This window comes from Syngnathus scovelli, chromosome 9 (genome assembly GCF_024217435.2).
Source record: "Syngnathus scovelli strain Florida chromosome 9, RoL_Ssco_1.2, whole genome shotgun sequence".
NCBI classification, from domain to species: Eukaryota; Metazoa; Chordata; class Actinopteri; order Syngnathiformes; family Syngnathidae; genus Syngnathus; species Syngnathus scovelli.
In genome coordinates, this window is record NC_090855.1 from 12,707,501 (window position 1) to 12,731,607 (window position 24,107).

The window sequence follows — 24,107 nt, forward strand, 5'->3', positions numbered from 1 at the left end:
AAGAGCGACAATGACACGCCGCTTAGCGGCCGCGTCAGCATTAGCGAGGACTTCACCTTGACCATCACTTCGGTCCAACCCTCCGACGGCCTCGCCTACTTCTGCTCGGTCACTGCCGGACCCGCCGGCAATGGAGAAGGCGCCACCGAGCTCAAAGTCTTCTGTACGTCTACCTTAGTTGCTTGCAGATTGCAAACATGCCAACCCATGCAATGTGAAATTTTCAAATTCAAGCGGATGCCTGTATTACAACGTTGTGGGGGTGGAGTTCGCCATTAAAATCCCTCGCGCTAACTCCAAACGATGCAAGTAAAAGTATGAAGTGTGTCTAATCCGGGACGACCGTGGGTGGTCCAAGGACACACGTGGAGTGGGGGGGGGGGCTCGAGCCCTCTGAGTGTTATTTAGGTGACATGTATGAGACATGACAGGTGTGATGGAACTTTCCATCAATTGTGTCAAGAATGATTAACTGGCGCTTAATTGAACTTAGTAAAGAAAATTGCTGAGCGTGTATGGCCGGACGACGCTCGTCACGACGGAATAGTTGCTGAATTCTGACCAAGACCCACTTATGGCTGAGGTTATAAATTGAACCAAATGGCATGCACAACCTTTCGACATCAATCAAAAAGAATCTCCATTTGCATCATGTTTTGTATTGAAGTTTCCATTTCCACATAAAGGATAGCATACCAACGTTGGCCTTTTAGCTAGTCGATCACAATTTTCTTTCTCTAACTAGAGATAGTAAAAAGAGATCTTGAATTCTAGCTTCTACTCCAAACTAGTGCTACCATGTTATGCATTAACTGTGTTGGTTTCGTCAGTGGTGAGTGGACGCCTTTTGTTAACAGTGGTGTTGGACCTCACCGCAATGAAGTGCCATTTGGTTTCGAGCACTTAAAGGAAAAAAAACGTAGACCGCAGTTATTCAACGGTCACGTTTGCCTGCTGGAATCTACAAGAGGGGAGGATGAATTACTACATGACGTCTGTCGTGTTTTTACGGTCTCCTCCTGAAATCTGAGCTATGCTGCTTTCTGGGCTTTGCAATCGCTAGTAAATGATTGCTAAGAGAAAAATATCATGAGAGATCTTCTCAAATGAATTCAGAGATTTGACGTCACATGTTCAAAAAAAAAGTGAAAGGCTGTGCTGGACTCTGTTATGTGTACAGTATGTGTGTATATGTATTAGCTGGCTTTTTAAAGAGAGCTTATTTGTTATTGTAAGATTTTTACTGCTGCCAGTGCTAACGTGACCTTGCATGCAAGCTGGAGAAATACTCAGGGAAATACAGGGGAATCTTGCACCTGTGCGATTGTTTTTATAACATCAGGATTGTTTTTTCTTTTTTTTTTCTTTTTGTGTGTGTTACGTTTTGCATGTGTGGAAGAACGTGGAGCAGGATATTTACTGCTCAACTGAATTAACAAGGTCAGGAGCCAGCGTTGGATGGCTGCACTGTTTTATGTGTGCTTGGGTCTCAGGGTTAAAAGTGCGAGTGTTGCTTCCTCTGAATCGTCATGATACAATCATTTATCGTCATGCTCATCTTCCTCTGTTTTATTTTCCCTCCCTCAGTTGCTCCAGAGAACCCCATCATCACAAAGGCGTCAACGCAAGCCATTTCTGTGGGGCAGCCTGGCAGCTCCGAGGTGTGTATCCGTTGTGTGTGTGCGTGCGGCGGTACACCTGCACAATCTGATGACAAGAGCCTCCTTTATGATGATAATTTACTTCTTGTTTTTAATTACGTTTGTATTATAGCTTGGCCTCAGCTAAAATCCCAATTTGCAAATTGTGTTGACACTGGTGAAAAACCTACGAATGGATGTGATCCTTACTCATTGAACTTTTCAGAAAAAAAAAAAAAAACATAAATTAAAAAATCCAATTTGATCCAAATGGTAAATGGAATGCACTTACCATAAAAATGCTTTATCTCCAATAAATAGTGCCTAAAGCATTTTATAAAGCCTGACGTTTCATTATAGTAAAAGTCATCTGTTGGACTGCAAAGTACAACAGCTTACGCTTGTAACTCTGAAAAATGTTTCTTTTAAGCTTGAAATGGCTCACTTTAACCTGGGTGGGGTTTTGCGCCTTCCTGTTGGTGTTGTAAATGTTGAAATTCACATCCTCCTTTCCCTAGAATGATACGAACGAACAGTAACTCCTTTGGTCCTGTCAATCAGATCGGTAACTGCGTCACGATGAATGGACACCCACAGCCAAGAATCATCTGGTTTAAGGATGGCCAGCCCCTTGCCGAGGTCAAGGACCGGAAAGAAAGTAAGTAGACAAATAACACGTCCATCATTTTTGAAGTCATAACTCACGCAGTCGCTCTTGTTCGGAAAGAGACCTACATGATTCCGTCTCTGGTGAAGGAGGCGTCGGGCCTGTACACCATCAAGAGCACGCTCTACATGCAGCCCACCAAGGCTGACAAGGACTCGGTGTTCCAGTGCACAGTGGAGTATCGCATGCCGGGAGACCAAATCAAGCAGAAGACGTCCGACACCATCGACCTCAACCTCTACTGTGAGTGCGCACGACCACAGGCCATCTTTGAAAATGTTCGATGAGCGCAACTGCTGTTTTATTGTTATTTCAACTCCTGTTTTGTTGTTCTTACTATCGTACATCCTTTGTGACTGATAACTAGCGTGTTAACCAACTGAGAGTGAATGAGAGCCATGTCAGGCAGAAAAATACATAAATACAATAACCAAAAGGTGATTAAAATTATTTCCATTTTTGGTATATAGCCATTTATGATATAAGCTCATCACGTTTGGTCAGGATTCTTATGCATAACGTCTTTGTGGAATGCTAGCTAGCAACTTGTGTTGTTTCTCTTGAACTGCACTAAAAGTGCAACAAGTAGACTAAATTGTTTCTGTTTCCTTTATACCTTGAACCTAGTTCTATATTAGACAAAGTTTTTTTATTTGTTTTCTTTGTCTTTTTTAACACCTGCCAAAGTCCGCGCTCACTAGCTAAAGTTACCATTGTGTTTGGAAGTTGATTTTATTATAATATAGCCACCGTGACAGCCTCTGCGCGTCATTTAACTGATTCTTGGGTGGCGTTGTGCTTGGTCTACCACCGCAGAAGACGAAGAATGTGGAGGATGAGGCGAGGAAAGAGGAGTCACTGGGAAAGTGCTTGTGGAATGCTTTGTACATCTCCTACTGACGATTTTCAGTGTGGCGCTGGAAAGTCACCCCATTGAGAAATTCTCACCTGTTTCCTCCCGACGTTTGTCTTTGTCCATCTAGACCCCTCGGAGACAGCGACCTTTACCCTGCTCAACACCGGCCCCGTCAAAGAGGGCGATAACGTCACCATGAAGTGTGAGACTGACGGAAACCCTCAGCCTGAGTTCGACTTCACCAAAGACGTATACATTTTTGACATTTTTTTTAAATCTTATCTGGAATACAAATTAAAATTTGTTTTTCTTTTTTTTTTTCTTTTTTTGGGTCAATCCTCCAGGACAAATTCATAGCAGCCCAGGGCGGCCTTCTAGCGTTGCAATCGGCCAAGCGCACCGACTCTGGCGTGTACACGTGCAAGGCCATCGACTTTGACAATCTGGACGCTGAACTGACGGGCCAAATCACCCTCAACGTGCACTGTGAGCAGGTTCCACATGTAGCGTTTATACACAGTGAACACAGTTTTGAAGCATGTAAATGAACTGCAAATTATTTTACGGACTTTGCGTGTGTTCGAGTAACTTAATATCTCCTCTATTTTCCAATTGTCTGAACTACGATTCCAAAGTTTGATTTTTCATTCGTTAGCAGTTGTTTACATACAGCGACGGAGTATGTGACGGAGTCACAGTAAAAATCCTTCTCAACGCAATGATCACTCACGAATGCAACTTTTTTTACTGATCGCAAAAATTTGGCCAAAATATCGTGTGTCCCGCTTAATGCGTGGAAAGGACAGAAAGGTCCGAGCATCCGATGGGATTATTCACGCTTCAGGCGTCGCTTTAAAGTCGTCCCAATTTGATCCACACCAAGAGGAGATAACCTCGGAATTGTGCGGAACGGGCTTAGTGCAAATTGGGCGCAACTTCAGAGAAAGGGCCATTCGCTTTGTACTTGCAAATATTACGCTTTGTGTAACCCTCTTAAGAGCTTTATTACATGCTTGCCAAAGCTCTTAATTGATTTTTTTATTCTCTCTCTGCATGTCAGACATGGATCTGATGAATGTGACCCCAGCCAAGCCTCAGGTTGTCATGCTCGGAGACACCGTGGGATGGCAGTGCAAGACCAAAGCCTCGGCCCCTCATACAGTGCAATGGAAAAAGGTGAGCCGGCAAACGTGCGCTCCTCCTTAGCAGCGCGGTCATCACTTGGCATTTGGACAAGTATTTGATGTGACATTTCATTTTCGGGCTTGAGGAGCAGGTGCCAAGCAAGATTGGGTGACCCTTGAAAACAAACTGAAAATGTAGCCCTCGAAGCTGCGTTCACATAGCAACGGGATAGTTTGTGGGGATTTCTATCATGAGTAGACTCGCCAAAAAAAAAAAAAAATCACAAAAAGGCCTCAAGAGACTGAAAAGACACAAGAGGTCTGTCATTTTGCTTTCAAGAGGCCATTTCTCCAAAGAGGAGACTAAGAGCGGCAGTAGAAAAAATAAATAATAATAATCTAAAAGAAATATGCCTTCCACGGGACTTTTATTTTTCTCTGTAGTGTAAATTGGGGGGGAAAATGATTTCATTCTCATATCAGCAGTTGCAATTTGCATTGTATATAAATTTAATGATATAAACCAAAGGAAGGGTGGGTGGCCGTAATGACGCAGCAGCTTACATGGTCCTTGTTTCCGTCCATGCAGGGCTCTGAGGTTCTCTCCCAGGACGGGACCCTCTCCATAACAGCCGACTCCTACGAGAAAGACGGAGAGTACGAGTGCGTCGGGGCCGTGCCGTCCGTGCCGGGACTGACGGCCCGGGCTAGCGCTGCCCTCACCATCAGAGGTAGCATGAGCAGATACCAACAAAACTCACTGTTTATGGTTAGGGGGGCATTACACAACAGATGCATAATCAACTGGATGCTAAGAATGCGTGTTAGCCACCTCGGCTGTGGCTCAGGAAGGATGCGGCGTGGTGGGAGGAAGCAGCCAAGCCAGGGTGTGGGACGGAAACCTTTTGTTCATGCCCTGACCCCCGTCCGTCCGCAGGACAGCCCGTGATCGAGACGCCGATTGTCGGGGAGGTGGCCAACGTAGGAGATATGGTGTCCCTCAGGTGCTCCTCCTACGGCTTCCCCGTTCCACAGTTCATCTGGAAGCCATCGGGGAAAGAGGTAAATGGCTCACTCAAACTGTACAAGTGTTGAATTTCAAGGGAGCTCTGTCGAACATTTGATAACAATACCATTTCTTCGGGTAAACAAAGCTGCTGAAACAGACCGGTGGAACTTAGAAGTGATTTGGTGTGCCTGGGGCGAGCTTGGCTCGTACGTGACCTGACCTTTGTTTTGTCATTTGGTCCCGCAGTCTGTGATGGTGGAGGGTAACAAGGCGGTGAGCACCGTCGTCCTGCCGGCCAGTGCCGTCGTCATGAAGGACGGCGTGACCTGCGAGGTGGCTAATGAGTACGGCACCGATAGCAAAACCTTCAGTGTATCTCTCAAAAGAGGTCAGACACCATTTTGAAGAACTTGTTCACATCACTTGGTTGTGAGTCGCGCGTGGCTCACCGTAACATAGCTGGTGAACTAGCAGCTAGCAAAACTAGCAGGTGGCAAGCTAGCAGCTAGCGTTCTTATTTTGAAAAAAAATGTTGACCTTCTACTAATTTCAGCACATTCCGTTTCATGTTAACAGTCTTGATGCTGTTCTTTGTGTTTTCCCTCACCCCCGTCACCCATTCTCTTCTTCTTCTTCTTCTGTCTTTTCGCAGTTCACAACTCCGCCGACAGAGGTAGAGCCTTCTCCCTCCTCCGCCTCCTCTTCTTGTCCCTCCTGCTTTCAGGACTCTTTCCTTTACAGACCCTGTCATTTTAGTACACCCCCTCCCCACCCGACCCCTTCCCTCTGTCTTACACACACACACACACACACACACGCACACACACACACACACACACACACACACACACACACACACACGCACACACACACACACACACACGCACGCACGCACGCACGCACACACACACACATGCACACACACGCACGCACACACACACACACACACACACACGCACGCACACACGCATGCACACGCATACACTGCTGCACTGCAATCCTGTACATTAGCCCTCTTGCTAGCAACCACTGTGGATATTGTATATTGTCCTTCTTTTTCTTCTCTTGTCACCTTTGTAATGTCTGTCAGATATTTTATGGATGCTACAACACGTCTTTTGTGGCCCTCAGGGGACAATAAAGGACTCTATTCTATTCTATCCCTTCCTTTCCACTCTGTGCGTCTGCTTTGGTCCACTATTGTAGTTGCACGCTCGTCGTCTTTTCTTCTCCGTTTGTGTGTTACGGCGGTTGCTTTGCTAAGCTACTGGACTGAGCCACTTTCTTTTTCTCAAAGTGCTGCTCTCTGGAAACCCTGTGCTTAAGTCAGGTCTGTAACCGCTAAATTCACTCTTGTGCTCTTTTTGTGTGTTGACTCTGTCTCTGCATACACAATGTGGTACATTTGTGTCTTGACAAGAGCTGTTTGTGTACGCATGCTTGTATTACTGTTGTTGTGGGGACAGACGTCATTGTCTGACTTTTATGACTTGATTTTTTTCAACTTTAAAAACCTTTTTTAACTTTGACAGTAGTCGGACCAAAACCTCCACTCATGTTTACCTTTCAATTGAATTAAAAAAAAAAAGAACTACCGTATTTTTCGGACTAAAAGTCGCTCCGGAATATACGTCGCATTAGCCATAAAATGCACAATAAAGTGAAAAAAAACATATATGTATAAGTCGCTCCGGAGTATAAGTCGCATTTTGGGGGAAATTTATTTCCATGAACATGAACGAGCAACAACAGGCTAAACGATAAGTATGCTGATGTGACATAAACACAAACAAAGAGCTGAGAACGGCCCTGACGTAACATTCAGAGTTATTCAAATAACTATTACATAAATAACACGTTTATCAAACTATCTGTGTCAATCCAATTCATTAAATCCATCGATTGTACTTTATGGAAACAATGCCGCGTATGCGCCGCGCCGCTGACATCTAAATATTCTAAATATTCCACAGACACATATAACGATATATAAAGTATATATCAAATAACTATCATATAAACAACAATATTATCAAACCATCTGTGTCACTCCAAATCATTAAATCCATCGATCAAATTCCTTGTCCTGTCAACAACGCCGCGCGTGCCCCGCTGATGTCAGCCTCGTGTAGCGTTATCAAAGTACCAGGAAAGACGTGGGTTTGGTAAACGGCTCTTTATTTAACAAAACAAGAGTTCAACGAGCCAACAACTACTGAACTGTAACGATAAAAACATATACAAGTTGCTACACGAAATAAAATATATCAAATAACTATAACATGAATAGTTCACCGCCACACGGCCCCAAGCACCGGCGTCGACTTCCAGGCATGTGGCGGCGTGGACTTCCATCCCCGGAGGTGGCAATTCCAGCGGTGGTAGGACCGGGCGTGCGTAAAAACCATCCACCGTCCCCGGACAGCCACCCGGCCAAGCGCCGGCCCCCGACTTCCATCCACGTAGGTGAAAGAAAGCTCCATAGAGTAGGACAGGGCATGCGTAAAAGCCATAATAGTTTTTCAAACCCTCTGTGTCACTCCAAATCATTAAATCCTTCAAACTCTTCGTCCTCCGTGTCACTTACAAACAAAGCCGCTAATGATGTACGTGGGGCCCTTGGTCATCTTTGTCATCTCGTGATCGAATCCTTTGTCCATTATGTAAACAACCGCCGCGCCGCGCACGTCACTTGCAGTTCAAACAACAGTAATCCCTTGCTACATCGTTGTTTGTTTATTATGGTTTCACTTTTTTTTTTAAATTTTGAAAATTTGTGAAAAAAATCACATATAAGTCGCTCCTCAGTATAAGTCGCCCCCCCACCCAAACTATGAAAAAAAAAAAAAAACGCGACTTATAGTCCTAAAAATACGGTACTACTGTATTACTGAAACAGTTAGGAGGGTGCGGGTTCGATTCCACCTCCGGCCCTCCCTGTGCGGAGTTTGCATGTTCTCTCCGAGCCCGCGTGGGTTTTCTCCGGGCACTCCGGTTTCCTCCCACATCCCAAAAACATGCTTGGTAGGCCGATTGATCACTCCAAATTGTCCCTAGGTGTGAGTGCGAGTGCGAATGGTTGTTTGTCTCTGTGTGCCCTGCAATTGGCTGGCAACCGGTTCAGGGTGTCCCCCGCCTACTGCCCGATGACAGCTGGGATAGGCTCCAGGACGCCCGCGACCCCCGTGGGGACTAAGCGGTTCAGAAAATGGATGGATGGATGGATATCTATTTATATAAGAATACCTCATTACATTATCTATTTATTTCTTCATATATATTCCAAATATTTCCGAATTGCTGCCTGCAGTAGTATCCAATTTAAGGGACGACATTACTCAACTGTGAGCCGTTTTGTACTTCTCATATCCATCTGGAAATAAAATCTTCCCTTGCGGCAAAACTTGACACAGCGGTTACAGCCTACCTAAAAACGACAAAAGATTAGCATCAAATAGTATCGCGGCGTCATGTCCCCACAAGCCCAGTGATAGAAGTGCGCTTGGGGTGGCGGCTTGGTGATGTCGTCGCCGTCGCGTTGTGTCGTCGCCGTCATGGCTGCTCAGCAGCTTGATTGTTGTTAATATGCAGGTCCCATTTTTTGGGGTCCCATCACATTTCAGTCTTATGCATTTGAGACTAACTCCACATCCCCAATCCCTGCTCCCTCTTCTCTTCCCCTGTTTGGACCGCCATCTGCCCGCCTCCCCATCCTCATTTACCATTGAATAAATTCTCCTCCTAACGCTCCCCCCACCCGCCCCAAATCAAATCACGATAACTTTCCCATACCCCGTAAATTCTTCCTCCACTACGATCACCCCCCCCCCCCCCCCCTGCCCTCCCTTCCACCCGGTCATTGCGACGCCGCAGCTAACCAGCAGCAGGGCGGTTCCAGCGGGGTGGTTATCGCCGTGGTGGTGTGCGTGCTGCTGCTCCTGCTGCTGGTGGCCCTCATCTACTTCCTCAACAAGAAGAGCAAGCTGCCCTGCTCCAAGAAGGACACAAAGCAAGTGTAAGTCTCTGCAAATCCATTTCTGCAAATACATTTTGCAATTGACAGTCTTGTTCCATATTTCTAATAAATCGTTTACCTATATACTGTATTGGGAACAGCATTGAAGTTTATCGGCAACATAAATCACGAACATTCTGCTTAGCTTAATGTTAACCACCAATGCACAACACCATCCATGGGCTAACTCATAGCATTGACTGTTGTTATAGTGGTGTTATAGACAGATGGACAACAGCAATACTCACAGACATACGTATATTCTTTATCCTCTTCTAAAAATAACTCATTGCAGTTTAATAACAGTAGTTGGGTTAGTATCTTGTTAACCACCAAGCCCCTTGAAAATCTGTCACTAACCAAAACAGCAGAACCGCCAAGGCATATTAACTCCTCTCCTGCATCCTCTCCAGGGCGGACACTGAAGTGAACAATGACATCGTCGTTGAGATGAAGACTGACAAGGCCAACGAAGAGGCCGGCCTCCTCAACAAGAGACCGCCCGCAGAACAGGTGAGCTCACAAACGTGGGAAAATAGAATATTAGGGAGTCGATGGATTTTCTTGCTGGGGTCTTAGCATCACTTGGTTGATGTTTTGTGCTCGGGGCAAAGCCACATCTAATTGAAGAAACTTCACCAAGCAGTACTTATAATGAGGTGGACGAACCAACGTCGACCGCGTCTGGTAAAGTGCGCGTCTCGTCAGCCGTCCCTCGCTCAGACAGATTGAAAACGTTGCTGCAGCTCGTTTCGTAAATGCCCTGACGCATGTTAGACATCTCGTCAAAGTCGTGACAGCTGCTCTTTGGTGCCTGGCAGGAAACTGACACACTCCCTTTAGCGTCATGCCTGAAGTCCAAGTGGTGTTCTTCGTTTTTTTTAAAGTCAGTCTAAGTGAAATTATATCCTCACGCCACGCTGTCAGTTGGGAGACAATGTGCTGCCTTTTGACAGTCACGCTTCTCTCTTGCCTCCCTCCCGCAGTGATGAACGAAGATCGGCAGAGGGACCAAGGAAAGAGGCTCGACAGTTATGAAGAAAAAAAACCATCACCGATTTGTATTTGCTACGCTTTTAAAGGGGAGCGGAGAGCCAAAGTCGACTGGCATCACCCAATAATGCTTTCATGAATCAATTACATATTTGGCTGACTCCCTGGCAGAGTAGTGCAATGGTGTGCCATCAAAAGTACTTGAAATAATGTGGCCCCAATACAACATTGTCACACTGCTGTGCCCCGGAGTCTGCACTTCAAACAAATCACTGCTTGTGTGTGTGTGAAATTTTATGGACATTCTGTCTTTTCCCACCTCCATAATCAAGACTGTTTGCTTTCATTTCTGCTTTGCTTTGGCAACCTTTGATGGCATCATGCATATTTACACTGTTTTCAAAAGTATTGGGACATCTGCTTCTGGCTGGATTCACACTGCGGGAACAATTTTAATTTCATGCTCACATCACATTTTTTGGACAGTCAATTACAATTTTACACAAAAATCACATGACATAACATTTCATTGATTTAAATGAGAGTAGCCTTGGCTGTCATCTGCAACTATTGTCTTGGGCGCACCTCCAATGTAGCATATTTACAATTTGTTTAATTTCCTCACTTTAAACTGTGGTCTAGATTAGCTGAGGGTGGGTTTTTTTTTTGTGTTGTTTAGGCAGATGCGGGTGGGCACTATACATCTGGCATCAAATACGGATTTGACCCCACTCCCTTTCTTTTCCAGATATATTGTGAGCTTCGAGGCCAGCCAAGCTATTTCCAACATATTCTTTTGTAGTTATAGAAATTTGCTTTGTCCACTTTTCCCCTTGACTTCTTTCCTCTCAGTTTTTGTCCTCATTTTTTGTAATTCCAAAACTGATCGGCGCTGCAAGCATTTTTTTTTAGCAGAATGAAACCGTTCGACAGAAATTGCAGGGACGAGGAGGTCCAAGCTGGGACAATCGCTCGTCATTTGAGGGCTAGGCCATTATGATGGGAAGTTTGCCAAATTTGTTTTTAGTTTTTGTTATTCCGGGGATTTATTGCTGCATTATTTTAAGATGTTGAAAATGTCACAACAGCAAATCAGATTTTTGGGTATGTGTGTGTGTGTGTGTGGGGAGGGCGGTATTGATGATACGATAGCGACTTGATGTGACCGTTCACTTTTGTTGTACACTGGAACTAATGGCCTTGAGTTACAAAGACAAACAAAAAGGTTCACCTGGAGCCACTGTCCGATTTTGTATTTCAGTGTGTGTCTACTGATCTCGAGCAAACCTCTTATGGCAGGCTTGAACTCCGAACATCTGTTCCCCGTTTTATTCACTGTTTTATAAAAAAAATCATGTGCTTGTCGCTTCCTTTTTTGTCAGGTTCGGGACTACTGAATAAGATTTTTTATTGCCTGTTTTCTCTTTTAAGGATTATTATTTGGAGAAGATTCACCAAGCTTGACTTCTCTTGACTGTAAACTGTATATTTTGTGGTACGCTCATGTGGTGTGTTGATGTATCGTTTTTTATTTTATTTTGTTCCAGTTGGTTCGAATTTATAATGGGGAAAAAACACTCAATTGTTTTCTGGTTTTATTCAAAAGCATCCAAACACACACCCCTTGTAACTGATCATTCAGAGTTAAATTTTCTAAATGTTGGCCTCAACAGTACAGTATAATTTTACCTCTCCCAAAGACTTATAATCTTATGAAAACACTTTTAAAAGTACTATTTCTTTGTCACTTAACTTTTTAACTTCACTGTAAAACGGACACACAAAACAAGAGAATATAATTTCTTGGAATGATAGGCCACTAGCTCATTGCTAATGTATACTGTGAAACACCATAGACCAGCTAAGAGAAATTAGCATTAACCAACTGCCACTCGAACACACAAACTCACACAATCATCCTTCAGCTCTTTGAGTGGAGTTTAGTTGGGGACTTTCTCTGCCTCGATTTTTGCCGTAGATGTCAGTGTCGAGATCGACAGGCGGATCGGTGCAGCGTCGGCAGTAATGCGGACTCTGTACCGGTCCGTCGTGGTGAAGAAAGAGCTGAGTCAAAAGGCAAAGCTCTCGATTTACCAGTAGATCTATGCTCCTACCCTCACCTATGGTCACAAGCTATGGGTCGTGACCGAAAGAACGAGATCCCGGATACAAACGGCCGAAATGAGTTTTCTCCGCAGGATGTCCGGGCTCTCCCTTAGGGCTCTCACCATATGGTGAGAAGCTCGGTCATCCGGGAGACACTCGGAGTAGAGTCGCTACTCCTCCACGTTGAGAGGAGCTAGATGAGGTGGCTCGGGCATCTCATCAGGATGCCTCCTGGACGCCTCCCTGGGGAGATGTTCCGGGCATATCCCACGGGTAGGAGACCCCGGGGACAACCCAGGATGCGCTGGAGAGACTATGTCTCTCAGCTGGTCTGGGAACGCCTTGGGATCCCCCCGGGATGAGCTGGATGAAGTGGCTGGGGAGAGGGAAGTCTGGGAGTCCCTCCTAAAGCTGCTGCCCCCGCGACCCGACCCTGGATAAGCGGAAGAAAATGGATGGATGGACGGAGGAAGAAGACCAATCAGAAGAGTAGCTCCCAGCGCTTATCTCCAACTTGAGTCAAAAGGCCAGCAACAAGACTCATCTTGCTCAAAGGCGGCCAGGTGATGTCAGTGCTGTTTGGCATCTTGTGGCACAAGGTGGCACGACACCGCTGTAGCAAAAACGTAAACTGGCCTGTGCACTGTAAAAACTCTCCTCTCTTGATTGATTCTGACAAGAAAGAAAATAACTTTTGAACCATTTCAATTGAGCCATCAATCACGATCAGATGGCTGCGCGCAGATCACGAACAGAAACCGGGATGACTTATCATACTCATTACAACTGATCAAATTGAAATCGAAAACCAGGCGCCACAGCCGGCGGGATCAGCATAATTGCACCAATGCACATTTGGCGAGCTGTCCATTCGCAGATTAAATGTGTCACCCGTCAAAGCAGTTATCAGTCTGTGGCCTGCACTGATACAAAGCCGCCAAGTCATGGAAAGCGGTGATTGAATCCATTGGAACTGATTTTTGACAGGGAAAAACTGCACCAAAGTGTCATTCTGTGGCTTGCTGATGAAGCTCTGCTTCTGTGAGTGAAAACACATTTTTGCTTCAACTCTTGAGACTCTTGCATGAAATGAGTATAAAGGTTGACTCCACTGTCCTTTACTCCCTTGGACTGTGACTGCTCTCTTGAATGACTTTTCAACTTGTTACTGTTCATTTTAGTGAGGAATGACAACCATTATGTCAGAACCGGCGGGCATCCAAGTCAATACCGGCGAGCTCAGTTCATCTTCGCAAAGCAGCGCACACACACAGTGATGTGAAAAACAAGACCAGGGCAGTGAGATTAACAGCGGGCAGGAAGCGAGATAACGACGATAATGGATGGACGGAACCAAAAACTCATATCATAAATCTGGATTTTGTGCTGTGATTGAAACAAATGTGAGCTCTGAGGAAATAGATGGAAGAAGGAGGGAGGGAACGCTTGTTTTTATTATCTTTATCGCAATCCGTCCTACAGTCTCATATCCTGTGTGTGGCCTTTTTTGCGCATTTCTGTACGAACGCAACCGTAGCGCGTCGCCCACCGCGCAACTGCACCGCGCTGGTCGCATTATTGTGACAGAGCTGTCGCTGAAATTTAGAAAATATTTTTAAAGTCCTGATGTACTTTCTAAAATTTAAGTGGACCTCAATGCGCAGGGAGCTTAATTTGGTCCGATCGCGCAACCGCAGCGCGCCGGGCGCTCATTGTCGCATTGCTTTAAGAGCGTCTTTGTGTTTTAGGATGGCTTTACTGCTTCCACTTGCTTTCTTTGGAGGCATGATTAGGGGTTAATACAATCCTCAAAGTAACGAAAATACAATAACTACGGAGTCAGTCGGCATTCGGGCCGCGCTGTCGGGTTTTCTCGGGTCCTCACGGCTCATCTCGCGAGGTTCGACCTCCGAATTTTGTTCAACAACCGAAGCAAAAAAATCGCGAATTTTTTGTTCGAATTCCGATTTGTTCGAGAACCGGGAGGTTCAGAAACCGAGGTTTGACTGTAAAATAAATAGATGCAGCTCGCTGACAAGTGTCGCTACTTGAGCTAATTTTAGAACAGTCCTGCGGGCGACTTATGCGGTCCTCACGGGCTACCTGGTGTCCGTGGCCACCGTGTTGGTGACCCCTGGTTTAGAGCTACTTGAATGGTAGTTCAGGTTTTTCTGTTTTTTAATGCCCTTTATTCATATGAAATTCAGGATTATACTTACCGTATTGGCCCGAATATAAGACGGTGTTGGTGACCCCTGGTTTAGAGCTACTTGAATGGTAGTTCAGGTTTTTCTGTTTTTAATGCCCTTTATTCATATGAAATTCAGGATTATACTTACCGTATTGGCCCGAATATAAGACGGTGTTTTTTTGCATTGAAATGAGACTGAAAAAGTCTTACATTCGGGGTCTAGACATTATACCCATTCACAACGCTAGATGGCGCCAGATATCTTTAAAGCAGATGCTGAACTTAAATCCCCAGGCCAAAGCGAACCCCTGTCGTGAAGAATAAAAATAAAAATAGCGGTAGCACGAAGAAGAGAAATAAAAAATAGTGGTAAGAAAGAAAAGAGAAGAAAATAAGAGAAGAGATAACAGAAAATGGAGAAACTAAGCGACAATCTGGAGAAAAGTGGGTCGAAGATCGGCCAGGTTAACCGTCAGCTGAGGAGACGTTATGATGCAAACTTCAAGATGATGGTGATAAATGAGGCAGAGTCTTCAAACAATTGCAAAGCGGCTGTGAAATGTGGTGTCACAGATTGTAATGTACGGAGATGCAAAGCTCAAAAAGATCGCCTAAAAAATGCTCATAATCAGAGAAAAGCTTTCCGTGGTCCACAGAGTGGCCACTTTCAAGAGCTCGACAAGAGGGTGTGCGCTTATGAGGACAGTGACACTCAGCACAGCGATGTAGAGGATGTTCGTGAAGGGTAATATTCTGACATGACAGATCGCATCTACTCTCAAGTTTGAACCAGTTTGCATTATTTTATTGCAATGTTTTTCCTTATTCAGATTTGTTTCAAGACTAGTTACAGTTAGACTTCACTTTGATGGTTAATGCTGTTATTGCAATTTTGTTGTTTTATCACAGTTTATTTACATTTCAAAAACCAGAAGCCATTCATTTACAAATGTAATTGCACTTTAGTTTACATCTTTTAATGTTCAGATATTAAGATGTGATAGACAGTTTTTGCATGATTTGAATGAGGCAAAATAACATGCTTTTTCTCTCGAATATATTGTTACAATCATTTGTTTCAGATGTGCGGTAATTATTTTCTGTATAAAAATGAAATTTGGTGTTCAAAAACTCTTTTTTTCAAACTTGAGTCTTGAAAAAGAGGGGGTCGTCTTATAATCAAGGTCGTCTTATATTTGAACCAATACGGTACTTCAAAATATAATTTTTAAAAATCCTTACTTACGTACTTATAAGTAATAATGTGGTGGCAGCATGGTAGGCCGGTGATTAGTGCAATATGGACGCATGTTGGTTCACTCCAGTCTAAAATTGTCCATAGGTTGTGAAGGTGAATGAATGGTTATAACTGTGATCAACTCCAGCTCAACCTTGACCCTCGTGAGAAGCATAGTTTGTAGTTTGCATTCAAGCTTTCTGGAAAGAAGTTTTGAATTCCTTCTTAAATTGGCTCGATTCAACAGAGATGTATGTTTGGGCCTGGATTAAGCCAAATCAACCAATGCGAGGCAAGAATTTAGTTGGGGGTGAAAATGTTTAACTTTATGTTGAATTAAAAATAAAGACATTATTCTTTGTAACCGTTCAATCGTACCATTTTGTAAAAAAAAAAATATCTTGGTCTCGTCCCTAGCTCGACTCCCAAAACAAATATACTTTTAAGTATGTGTGTGTTGGCCAAGACTTTGACCTTAGATCTCATTGAAATACTTTCAGCAGTCATAAAATTTTCCCGTTCACTCATTTTGACCTCCGCTGTGATTTACAGTGCGGGGGCTGGAGTGAGCAGTTGGGGTCTGAGGGGCTAACATTCCTAGCTAATTGTCTGTGTGTGTGTGTGTGTGTGTGTGTGTGTGTGTGTGTGTGTGTGTGTGTGTGTGTGCGTGTGTGTGTGTGCGTGTGTGTGTGTGCGTGCGTGCGTGCGTGTGTGCACGTGTGTGTTTGTGTGTGTGCGTGCGTGTGCGTGTGTGACCAAAAAAATCTGATTGGCCCAAATACACTCGTGCCATAAATATGCTATATGGCAATTTCGAGTACAAAGGTCTTTCACACTCGCGTGCGGAGTGAGTGACAGCTGTGTTCCAATGGGCTAAGAGTGTGGAAGGAGGAAGTCATCTGTTGTCAGCAGCGCCTCCTGCGGGAGGCCCCAAGGCCAAGCTAGAACGTGCACACTTTGCGGAAGCCACTTGAGGAAGCCAGTGGCACGATCCATCATTTGGACCACCACGCATGTTTTGGGGTGACAAGCAGACCACCGACCATCAAAATTGTGAACCACTTTTTTTCAAAGGCAGTCTCCCTTCTCCAGTTTTTGCTTTTCTACACGATCACATAGGAAGGAAGAGCTCGCGCACCATCAGACTCACCAACAGCTTCATTCTCCAGGCTGTTAGGATCCTGAACTCTCTTCCCCCTTCTGCATAGCGTCCTGTACTTTTGCGCTATATTCTGACTGTCTGCTGGATGCACACTTGCTCCATTTTGCTCCTCTTATTTATTGTGTTATTTGTTTATTTATTATTTATTCATCACTCTTATTTATTCATCGTTTGTGCTTTCTTGTTTATATTTTTTTTGTGTTGTTTACTTGTATGTATATTGTCTTGTCACTGTGGGATAGTGGGAACGTAATTTTGATTTCTTTGTGTGTCTTGGCACGTGAAGAAATTGACAATAAAGCAGACTTTGACTTTGATTTACTCTTTGTGGCCCTCCTCGCTTTCTTATCTCCAAATAACGAGGTGATTCATTTAGAAGATGACAAAAGAAAGGACCTTTGTGGGCGGAGAGGTCGTTGCTACTTTTATTCCAGCGATTTGGCCCTCCTGAGCTCCCACTCGCACTTTAATGGAGCAAGACGCAAAGATACGGTGACCTCGGTGGCTTGAAGGACTCGTCTTCGGCTCGTTACAATTCCGCAAACCGGCACGACTCCCACTTGGAGCAATCTTTCTTCCTATCCTTTACTGGATTCTGTCCACAATTTAGGGAGCGCGTTATCTGCGCCTCACGGCAAAAGCCTTTGCCAATCACCTGTTATCCAATTTACTCACTGTGTGCTCGTTTGATTTCTTCAGATTTAGGAAAATGCAAAGACACTGAAGCCGAAATTAGACTTACACAGATTGGTTGAGTTCAATCACAATTCTTGTTCAAAAAGCTCTGTTTTCAGGAAAGTACAATACAGCGCTGGGCCCTTCAAGAGCGGAAAGTCTCCATTCAGAAAAGGCAACGTCCAAGGTTGTTAGATCAGTTTTATATTCAGTAGCACATTGTGGGCCGAGATTGATGGGTGATGAGTCTTCGGGTGGGGCAAGTTCGAAGGAGAGTCTGCTTCCATGGGAGTGGTGCTGGTTATGGGCGATTCGGTGTGTAGGTGGTGTGTATGGGCTGTTGGTGTGTGTGTGTGGAGGGGGGCTGTTGTCTTCCATCCCGTCTTTCGGCCTTGGCGATCATCTTTGGCCGAGTTCTCGGGTGGGGGCTGTTGTCTTCCCTCCCGTCTTTCGGCCTTGGCGATCATCTTTGGCCGAGTCTTTGGGTGGCTCCTTCTGGCACCTGCTGGTTTTATCTCCACGTGACCTTCCTGTGAACATTCTTCTCCAATCTTGGACATACACTGTCGTACCTCATTCCTTTAATTTTGTCATTTTGTACGAAATTATGTTAGCTTTTGGCTGTGACATCATTAATCTGTTGCTGTTCTTTTGATACATCATGTCTTTGCTTATTCTTAGTTTAATCATGCTTCCAACCGTATCTTTTCTTTGTTAGGCAAACTATTTCCCTCTGTGCAGAGCATTCAGTAGTAATCAAAAAGTGGCATCTAGCATTAGTCAAAACATAAGATACAATCAAGTACTGAACGGTCAAGACGACTCTGGCCGTGTCCATGATTCAGAGAAAAAACATCAGGCATGCATTCCACAGTTCCTTAAGGGTCATTAAGCTATTTAGGCAATATATCGAAAGTCATTTGTTACCGTATTTGCCGGTGTACAGGTCGACTCGGTGTATAAGTCGACCCCCTAAAATTCAACGGAAATTTACGATTTTATGATATATCCTTTGTATAAGTCGAGCTCAATTGTTGCATTATATTAAACTTCAAAATTCAATATGCGAAATTTATTGACGAAATGTGTTCAAATTCCGGGAGGCCGTGCGCATGCGGCTGTTTATAAGCACCGCGGAGGAGATCGCAGCCGGCGAGCTCGCGCACGCCGCCCGGCACCAACGGGAGGCCGGAAATAGCTCCAAGCCGAGCGGATCGGCACTTTATAAGCACCGCGGAGGAGATCGCGGCGCCTCATTCGACTTCCAGCGGCCGGCGAGCTCGCGCACCCGCCCGGCACATCCGGGAGGCCGTGCGCACGCGCCAAGTGGCCGAAAATAGCCCCCGCCGAGCGGATCGGCTGTTTATAAGCACCGCGGAGGAGATCGCGGAGCCTCATTCGACTTCCAGCGGCCGGCGAGCTCGCGCACCCGCCCGGCACATCCGGGAGGCCGTGCGCACGCGCCAAGTGGCTGAAAATAGCCCCCGCCGAGCGGATCGGCTGTTTATAAGCACCGCGGAGGAGATCGCTGAGCCTCATTCGACTTCCAGCGGGCCGCGCACTCGCGCACGCCGCCCGGTTCAAATTTTCTAAGTGCAACGCACAATGAGATGCATGAGAAACGGCCTTGGTTACCATCACATTTGAAGCGATGAATACGAAGTTAAATTTTATGACTCGGTGTATAAGTCGAGGTCGATTTTTTTCGGTCGATTTTGGATTGAAAAAGGTCGACCAATACACCGGCAAATACGGTATTTCAAAGTGCTCAGAAATATATCAGATCATAAAGTTATAAAAACCTTTCTCATCACCACTTATCAAAAATGTCTAGTTGTGTCTTCTTTATTGATTTGGTGTGTAATTTGGTATAATTATATGCTTAAAATGTTTCTTTTATTTATTTAATATGTGAATATACTTGTCTGCTTATGTACTTTATTCAATGAGGTTTGAGCATATCTGTTTTTGTAGCGAGGCAGGACTTTTTGTATTTCGACCTCATTCCTTCACCTTCAATCCCAATGTGGAAAAAAAATACAACTTTGAAAGTAATACGAGTTTTCCGCGACAGCTCTCAATATCGTTATTGTTATCTTTAACCAGCATTTGTCTTGCTAGATTTTCTCATGCTCCCCAACTTATTATTTGAGTCTCTCTTGCATAATTGCTCCATTGTAGTCCTTCTAAATTCCACTTTCACTTGATGTAAACTGCAACAGCAGCTATATTGTACGAATAAAGACCTACTCAGTCCCCAGTAGACAATAGCATTGCAGGAAATAAACGCACACCAGGTGGCCACCGTTTAAGAATTAATGGTAGCGGAGGCTACACTTTAAAAAAGTCAAAACAAATCTGCTCTTTGACTGGGATAAAAAAAGCACAAGTGACATTCTTAACTTGTGGGGGAAGCGACTGACACTAGCATGTGATGTTTTTGTTTCTTTTTTTTTTCCAGACACAGGCGACTAACTGCTAGCACAAGACATACTGTAATGGCGCAACGGGAACTGAACTGCTGGGACGCACGTAGCCTGATTTGTATCGACGGGAGCAAAAGAATAGGGCCTAATTGCTTTCTCCCCCCCCAAAAAAGGGGGAGGAGGTGCAGTCAGTGGTGAACACAATAAGCTTTCGCAGTACTCAGCACTGTTTCCATGGTCCATTTTTTCTCTCGTCTAACACCTCACGGCTCGGTTAAAGTGCTGGCTACATACCAAAACATGTTTTTCATGTTTAACGTTGTATGCTGTGCGAAAGCTTTGCCCGAGTGTGTGTGTGTGTGTGTGTGTGTGTGTGTGTGGGGGGGGGGGGGGGGGGGGGGGGGGAGAACTCTTTCTGATTGGCCAAACAAATACACATGGCGAAATGCTTTTGACTGCAATGTGGTGGCATTATGGGATGTATGGAACCTCTGCTTACCTCTGTGATACGCACCCTTTTACCGTGACAACTTTGTTAAATAGACCAAGACAGTACAGTCAAGTCTGCGGGAGGGCGACGCATGCCAATCACACATCAGCTTTGCAGGAAATTAAACAGAGTGCTGTTTGATTCTTGACCTGTCGCTTTCCTCAAAGACAAGCACGTCAGATGGTGCCTTGTTTGCCGTCAGTGCTTACATTTTCAGCATGGAAAGACCTCAAAAGGATTAAAAATGAGCCCAGGCAATCGATGTCAAGCCTTATGTAGTGCAATTGATCATAGGAGTGAACAGCAGCAATCTGTCAGTTTCTAGATCAGTGGTTCTTAAGCTGGGTTCGATCGAACCCTAGGCCTCGGGGTTCGGTGAGTCAGTCTCAAGGGTTCGGCAGAGCCTTCACTGCAGAGGTCCGAACACACCTGATTCATCGTGTAAATTCGTGATGACGCATATCTGAACTGGTCTCGCAAAGGCAACAGCAGAAGTCACACTGATTTGCAGGTATGTAATTCATTGTGAGTTCATGCATTGTGTTAGTTTTGTTGTCTGAACAAGGTGACATTCATGCACAGCTCATTTTGTGCACCAGTAAAAACATCTTTGTCTTGAATTTGATAAAATATAATTTGACAAGCGATATAGAAAATGGATGGATGGACGGACGGACGGATGGTTGGATGGATGGATGGCAATCTTATCTTTCACTAAAGAGGGGTTTGATGAATGCGCATATGAAACTGGTGGGGTTCGGTACCTCCAACAAGGTTAAGAACCACTGCTCTAGATACTATCCCGATTTTCCTCTTATTGGTAATGGTGAACTACTGAAGACTACTTAGATGCATAAGTGGGTCAAAAAAGACCTGGTGAGGTTTGTGTTTTAAAAAAATATCTTCATAATAAAAATATTTTCATATTCCAGGTATTCCTAAAAAAACATGTTTGTGACATAATGACATTTAAATTTTTACCTTGTCTTTTATACATTTTAAGAAATTGCACTTTTTGTATTACGACCCGCATGCATTTTTTATGGAATCCAATGGAAATCTTCTTTTTTTTTAAATCATTGTTTTACCAAGCAAGCCAATTGAGAACACTTTCTCATTTACAATGGCAACCTGGAAGCAAGGTGTGTGAAGTATCTTGCCTCAGGACACAACAACATGTGACCAAGACAGAGCTGGGATCGAACCGCCAACCCTCCGGTTACTAACCGACCCGCACTACAGCCTGAGCCACAGCCGCCACAATCAGAATCTTTGATTCTTATCAACTGTAGCTGTCAGGAATAAATGAACAAATCAGAAATGTCGGCCTTCAAGAAGATTACTTTAGACAGTAAGAGCTGGTACATGTAAGTATAATCTTTCTAATAATACGATATGAATAATAATAATATTGTGTGTGTCTTATATGACTGTTTTATTTATCTACAAATTTTACTAAAACCAGCTATGATAGAACTTTATTCATCCCACAGCGGGGAAATTCACTTGTCACAGCAGCGCATGTGAGTGCAAGAATAATACGAGTGCAACAATAAAACAAGTGCCAGAATTACAAAGACGGGTAAATAACAGACAAGGACAAACACAATCGCTGTTAGCAGAGATGGAACGCATTCATTTTATCAGGTGGCATGCATGTTGTAAAGTTTGACAGCAGAGGGAATGAAGGACCTGCGGAACGGTTCCTTCCTACACCGAGGGTGCAAAAGTCTGCCGCTAAAGAAGCTGCTTTGGGAGCGCACAATCTCATGGAGGGGGTGAGAGGTGTTGTCCATGATGGATTTAAGCTTAATCAACGTCCTCCTCTCACCCACAACCTCAATGGAGTCCAGGGGACAGCCCAGGACAGAGCTCGCTCTTCTGACCATCTTATTCAGTCTCCCCCTATCCCGGTCAGTACTGCCCCCACCCCAGCAGACCACAGCGTAGAGGATGGCTGAGGCCACCACAGAGTCATAGAAGGTCCGGAGGAGAGCCCTGCAAACACCGAAGGACCTCAGTCTCCTCAGCAGGTGGAGGTGACTCTGGCCCTTTTTGTACAAGGCGTGGGTGTGATCAGTCCAGTCCAGTTGGTTGTGAAGGCGAACACCCAGGAATTTGTAGTTCTCCACTACCTCAATGTCCGATCCCTGGATGTTCACCGGAGTGAAGATGGGTGCTGTCCTCCCGAAGCTCACAATCAACTCCTTCGTCTTGCTGGTGTTCAGCTGAAGCTGGTTGAGCTCACACCAGCTGACAAAGTCCTTGATGACCGTCCTATATTCCAGATTGTTCCCCTCCGAGACATATCCAACAATGGCCGTGTCGTCGGAGAACTTCTGGATGTGGCTTCTCTTCTGTGTCCTCTGAAGAAGAAAGTGGCCAAATCATGTCCAGTAGAATAATTCGAAAGGGCTGTTATTGGAGCGAGTTACTTCCCACCCAGGACAGCGCTCAGAGCCACAATATCTTTAGAAATCGATCAAGGCCTGCACAAGTCTTAGTACTATTCTCTCAGCAAAAGATATATGGGAGCTCTTCATCACTGAAAATATAATGCCAGAGGTGATGAAGTGCACAAACATGGAAGGATGGAGGGAAAGCTAGAGAACTAGAGGAAAAGAATGGGAAAATGTCAAATAATTGATGGCCTTGTACATCTTAGGGTCAAAATGCTAACTCTAGTTTGAAACCCGAGTTTGAAACCCTAACCCTAGTTTGATACCCTAACCCAAGCTTTAAACCCTACTTTGAAACCTGAACCCTAGTTTAAAACCCTAACCCTGGTTTTAAAACCTACTTTGAACTACAGTGAAGAAAGGCTTACCTTTGCCAAGGTGCGCACGAAGCAAATGAGGCTCAGCCAGCTGTAACAAAGTCCAAGAACGCGTGCTTCAAGGTTGTCTACAGCGCCACTCCAGTCCTGTAGGGGCGATTATGCTCATTAGAAACAGTTTTCCAGCTGCCAAAATCATTTGAGAAGACATGAGCTCCATTGCACATAAAATCATTATCACAATCCTCAACAAAATTTATAAATGAAAACTGGACAGAAAAACACTTTTATGTCGATGTAGAACATACAAGCCACTACACACACACAGGTTCTAACTTAATATCATGCAATGTTTTTCATACAATAACAGAATCTCAAGTATCACACACACATGCACACGCACATACGCACGCACGCAAACACACACACGCACACACCCACGCGCGCGCACGCACGCACACCCGCACATGCACGCACCCACGCACACACACGCCGTCATATACCGGAATCGAACTCAGGTGTCGGCACACAAGACAGGTCAAGTGTACCCCGACACCATCAGCGACTCCCTCCGAAGTTGCAGATGCCAAAGAATTGAAATGTTGCGTCGCCTGCTTGCTTGGGAGCAGCAGGACTCTCCGGCCGGCTGCTTGCATGGCCCAGCGCGCTCTCTAGTGGCTCTTTGTAATCACGCAGGACGCACTTTTCCTTATGGGATCCATGTCACACAAAATGGCTAC

The 24,107-nt window shown here is 44.8% G+C and overlaps 1 protein-coding gene across 3 annotated transcripts in view; it reads left to right on the top strand.

Annotated features, from left to right (window-relative positions):
* bcam (basal cell adhesion molecule (Lutheran blood group)) overlaps nt 1-11,881 on the top strand; it is a 46,906-nt gene extending 35,025 nt beyond the window's left edge. The window contains exons 3-17 of one of the 3 annotated variants that reach the window (XM_049731563.2): nt 1-163; nt 1,588-1,661; nt 2,202-2,298; nt 2,368-2,550; nt 3,291-3,412; nt 3,508-3,649; nt 4,224-4,339; nt 4,877-5,018; nt 5,225-5,349; nt 5,543-5,684; nt 5,949-5,969; nt 6,594-6,626; nt 9,170-9,311; nt 9,725-9,824; nt 10,298-11,881. The exon at nt 1-163 is cut by the window's left edge and continues 54 nt beyond it. In XM_049731563.2, the coding sequence (XP_049587520.1) occupies nt 1-163; nt 1,588-1,661; nt 2,202-2,298; nt 2,368-2,550; nt 3,291-3,412; nt 3,508-3,649; nt 4,224-4,339; nt 4,877-5,018; nt 5,225-5,349; nt 5,543-5,684; nt 5,949-5,969; nt 6,594-6,626; nt 9,170-9,311; nt 9,725-9,824; nt 10,298-10,300 (1,605 nt within the window). In that variant the 3' untranslated portion in view covers nt 10,301-11,881. The remainder of the gene's footprint in view (nt 164-1,587; nt 1,662-2,201; nt 2,299-2,367; nt 2,551-3,290; nt 3,413-3,507; nt 3,650-4,223; nt 4,340-4,876; nt 5,019-5,224; nt 5,350-5,542; nt 5,685-5,948; nt 5,970-6,593; nt 6,627-9,169; nt 9,312-9,724; nt 9,825-10,297) is intronic. The other 2 variants (XM_049731564.2, XM_049731565.2) reach the window with 2 other exon arrangements.
* Nucleotides 11,882-24,107: the final 12,226 nt, after the last annotated feature.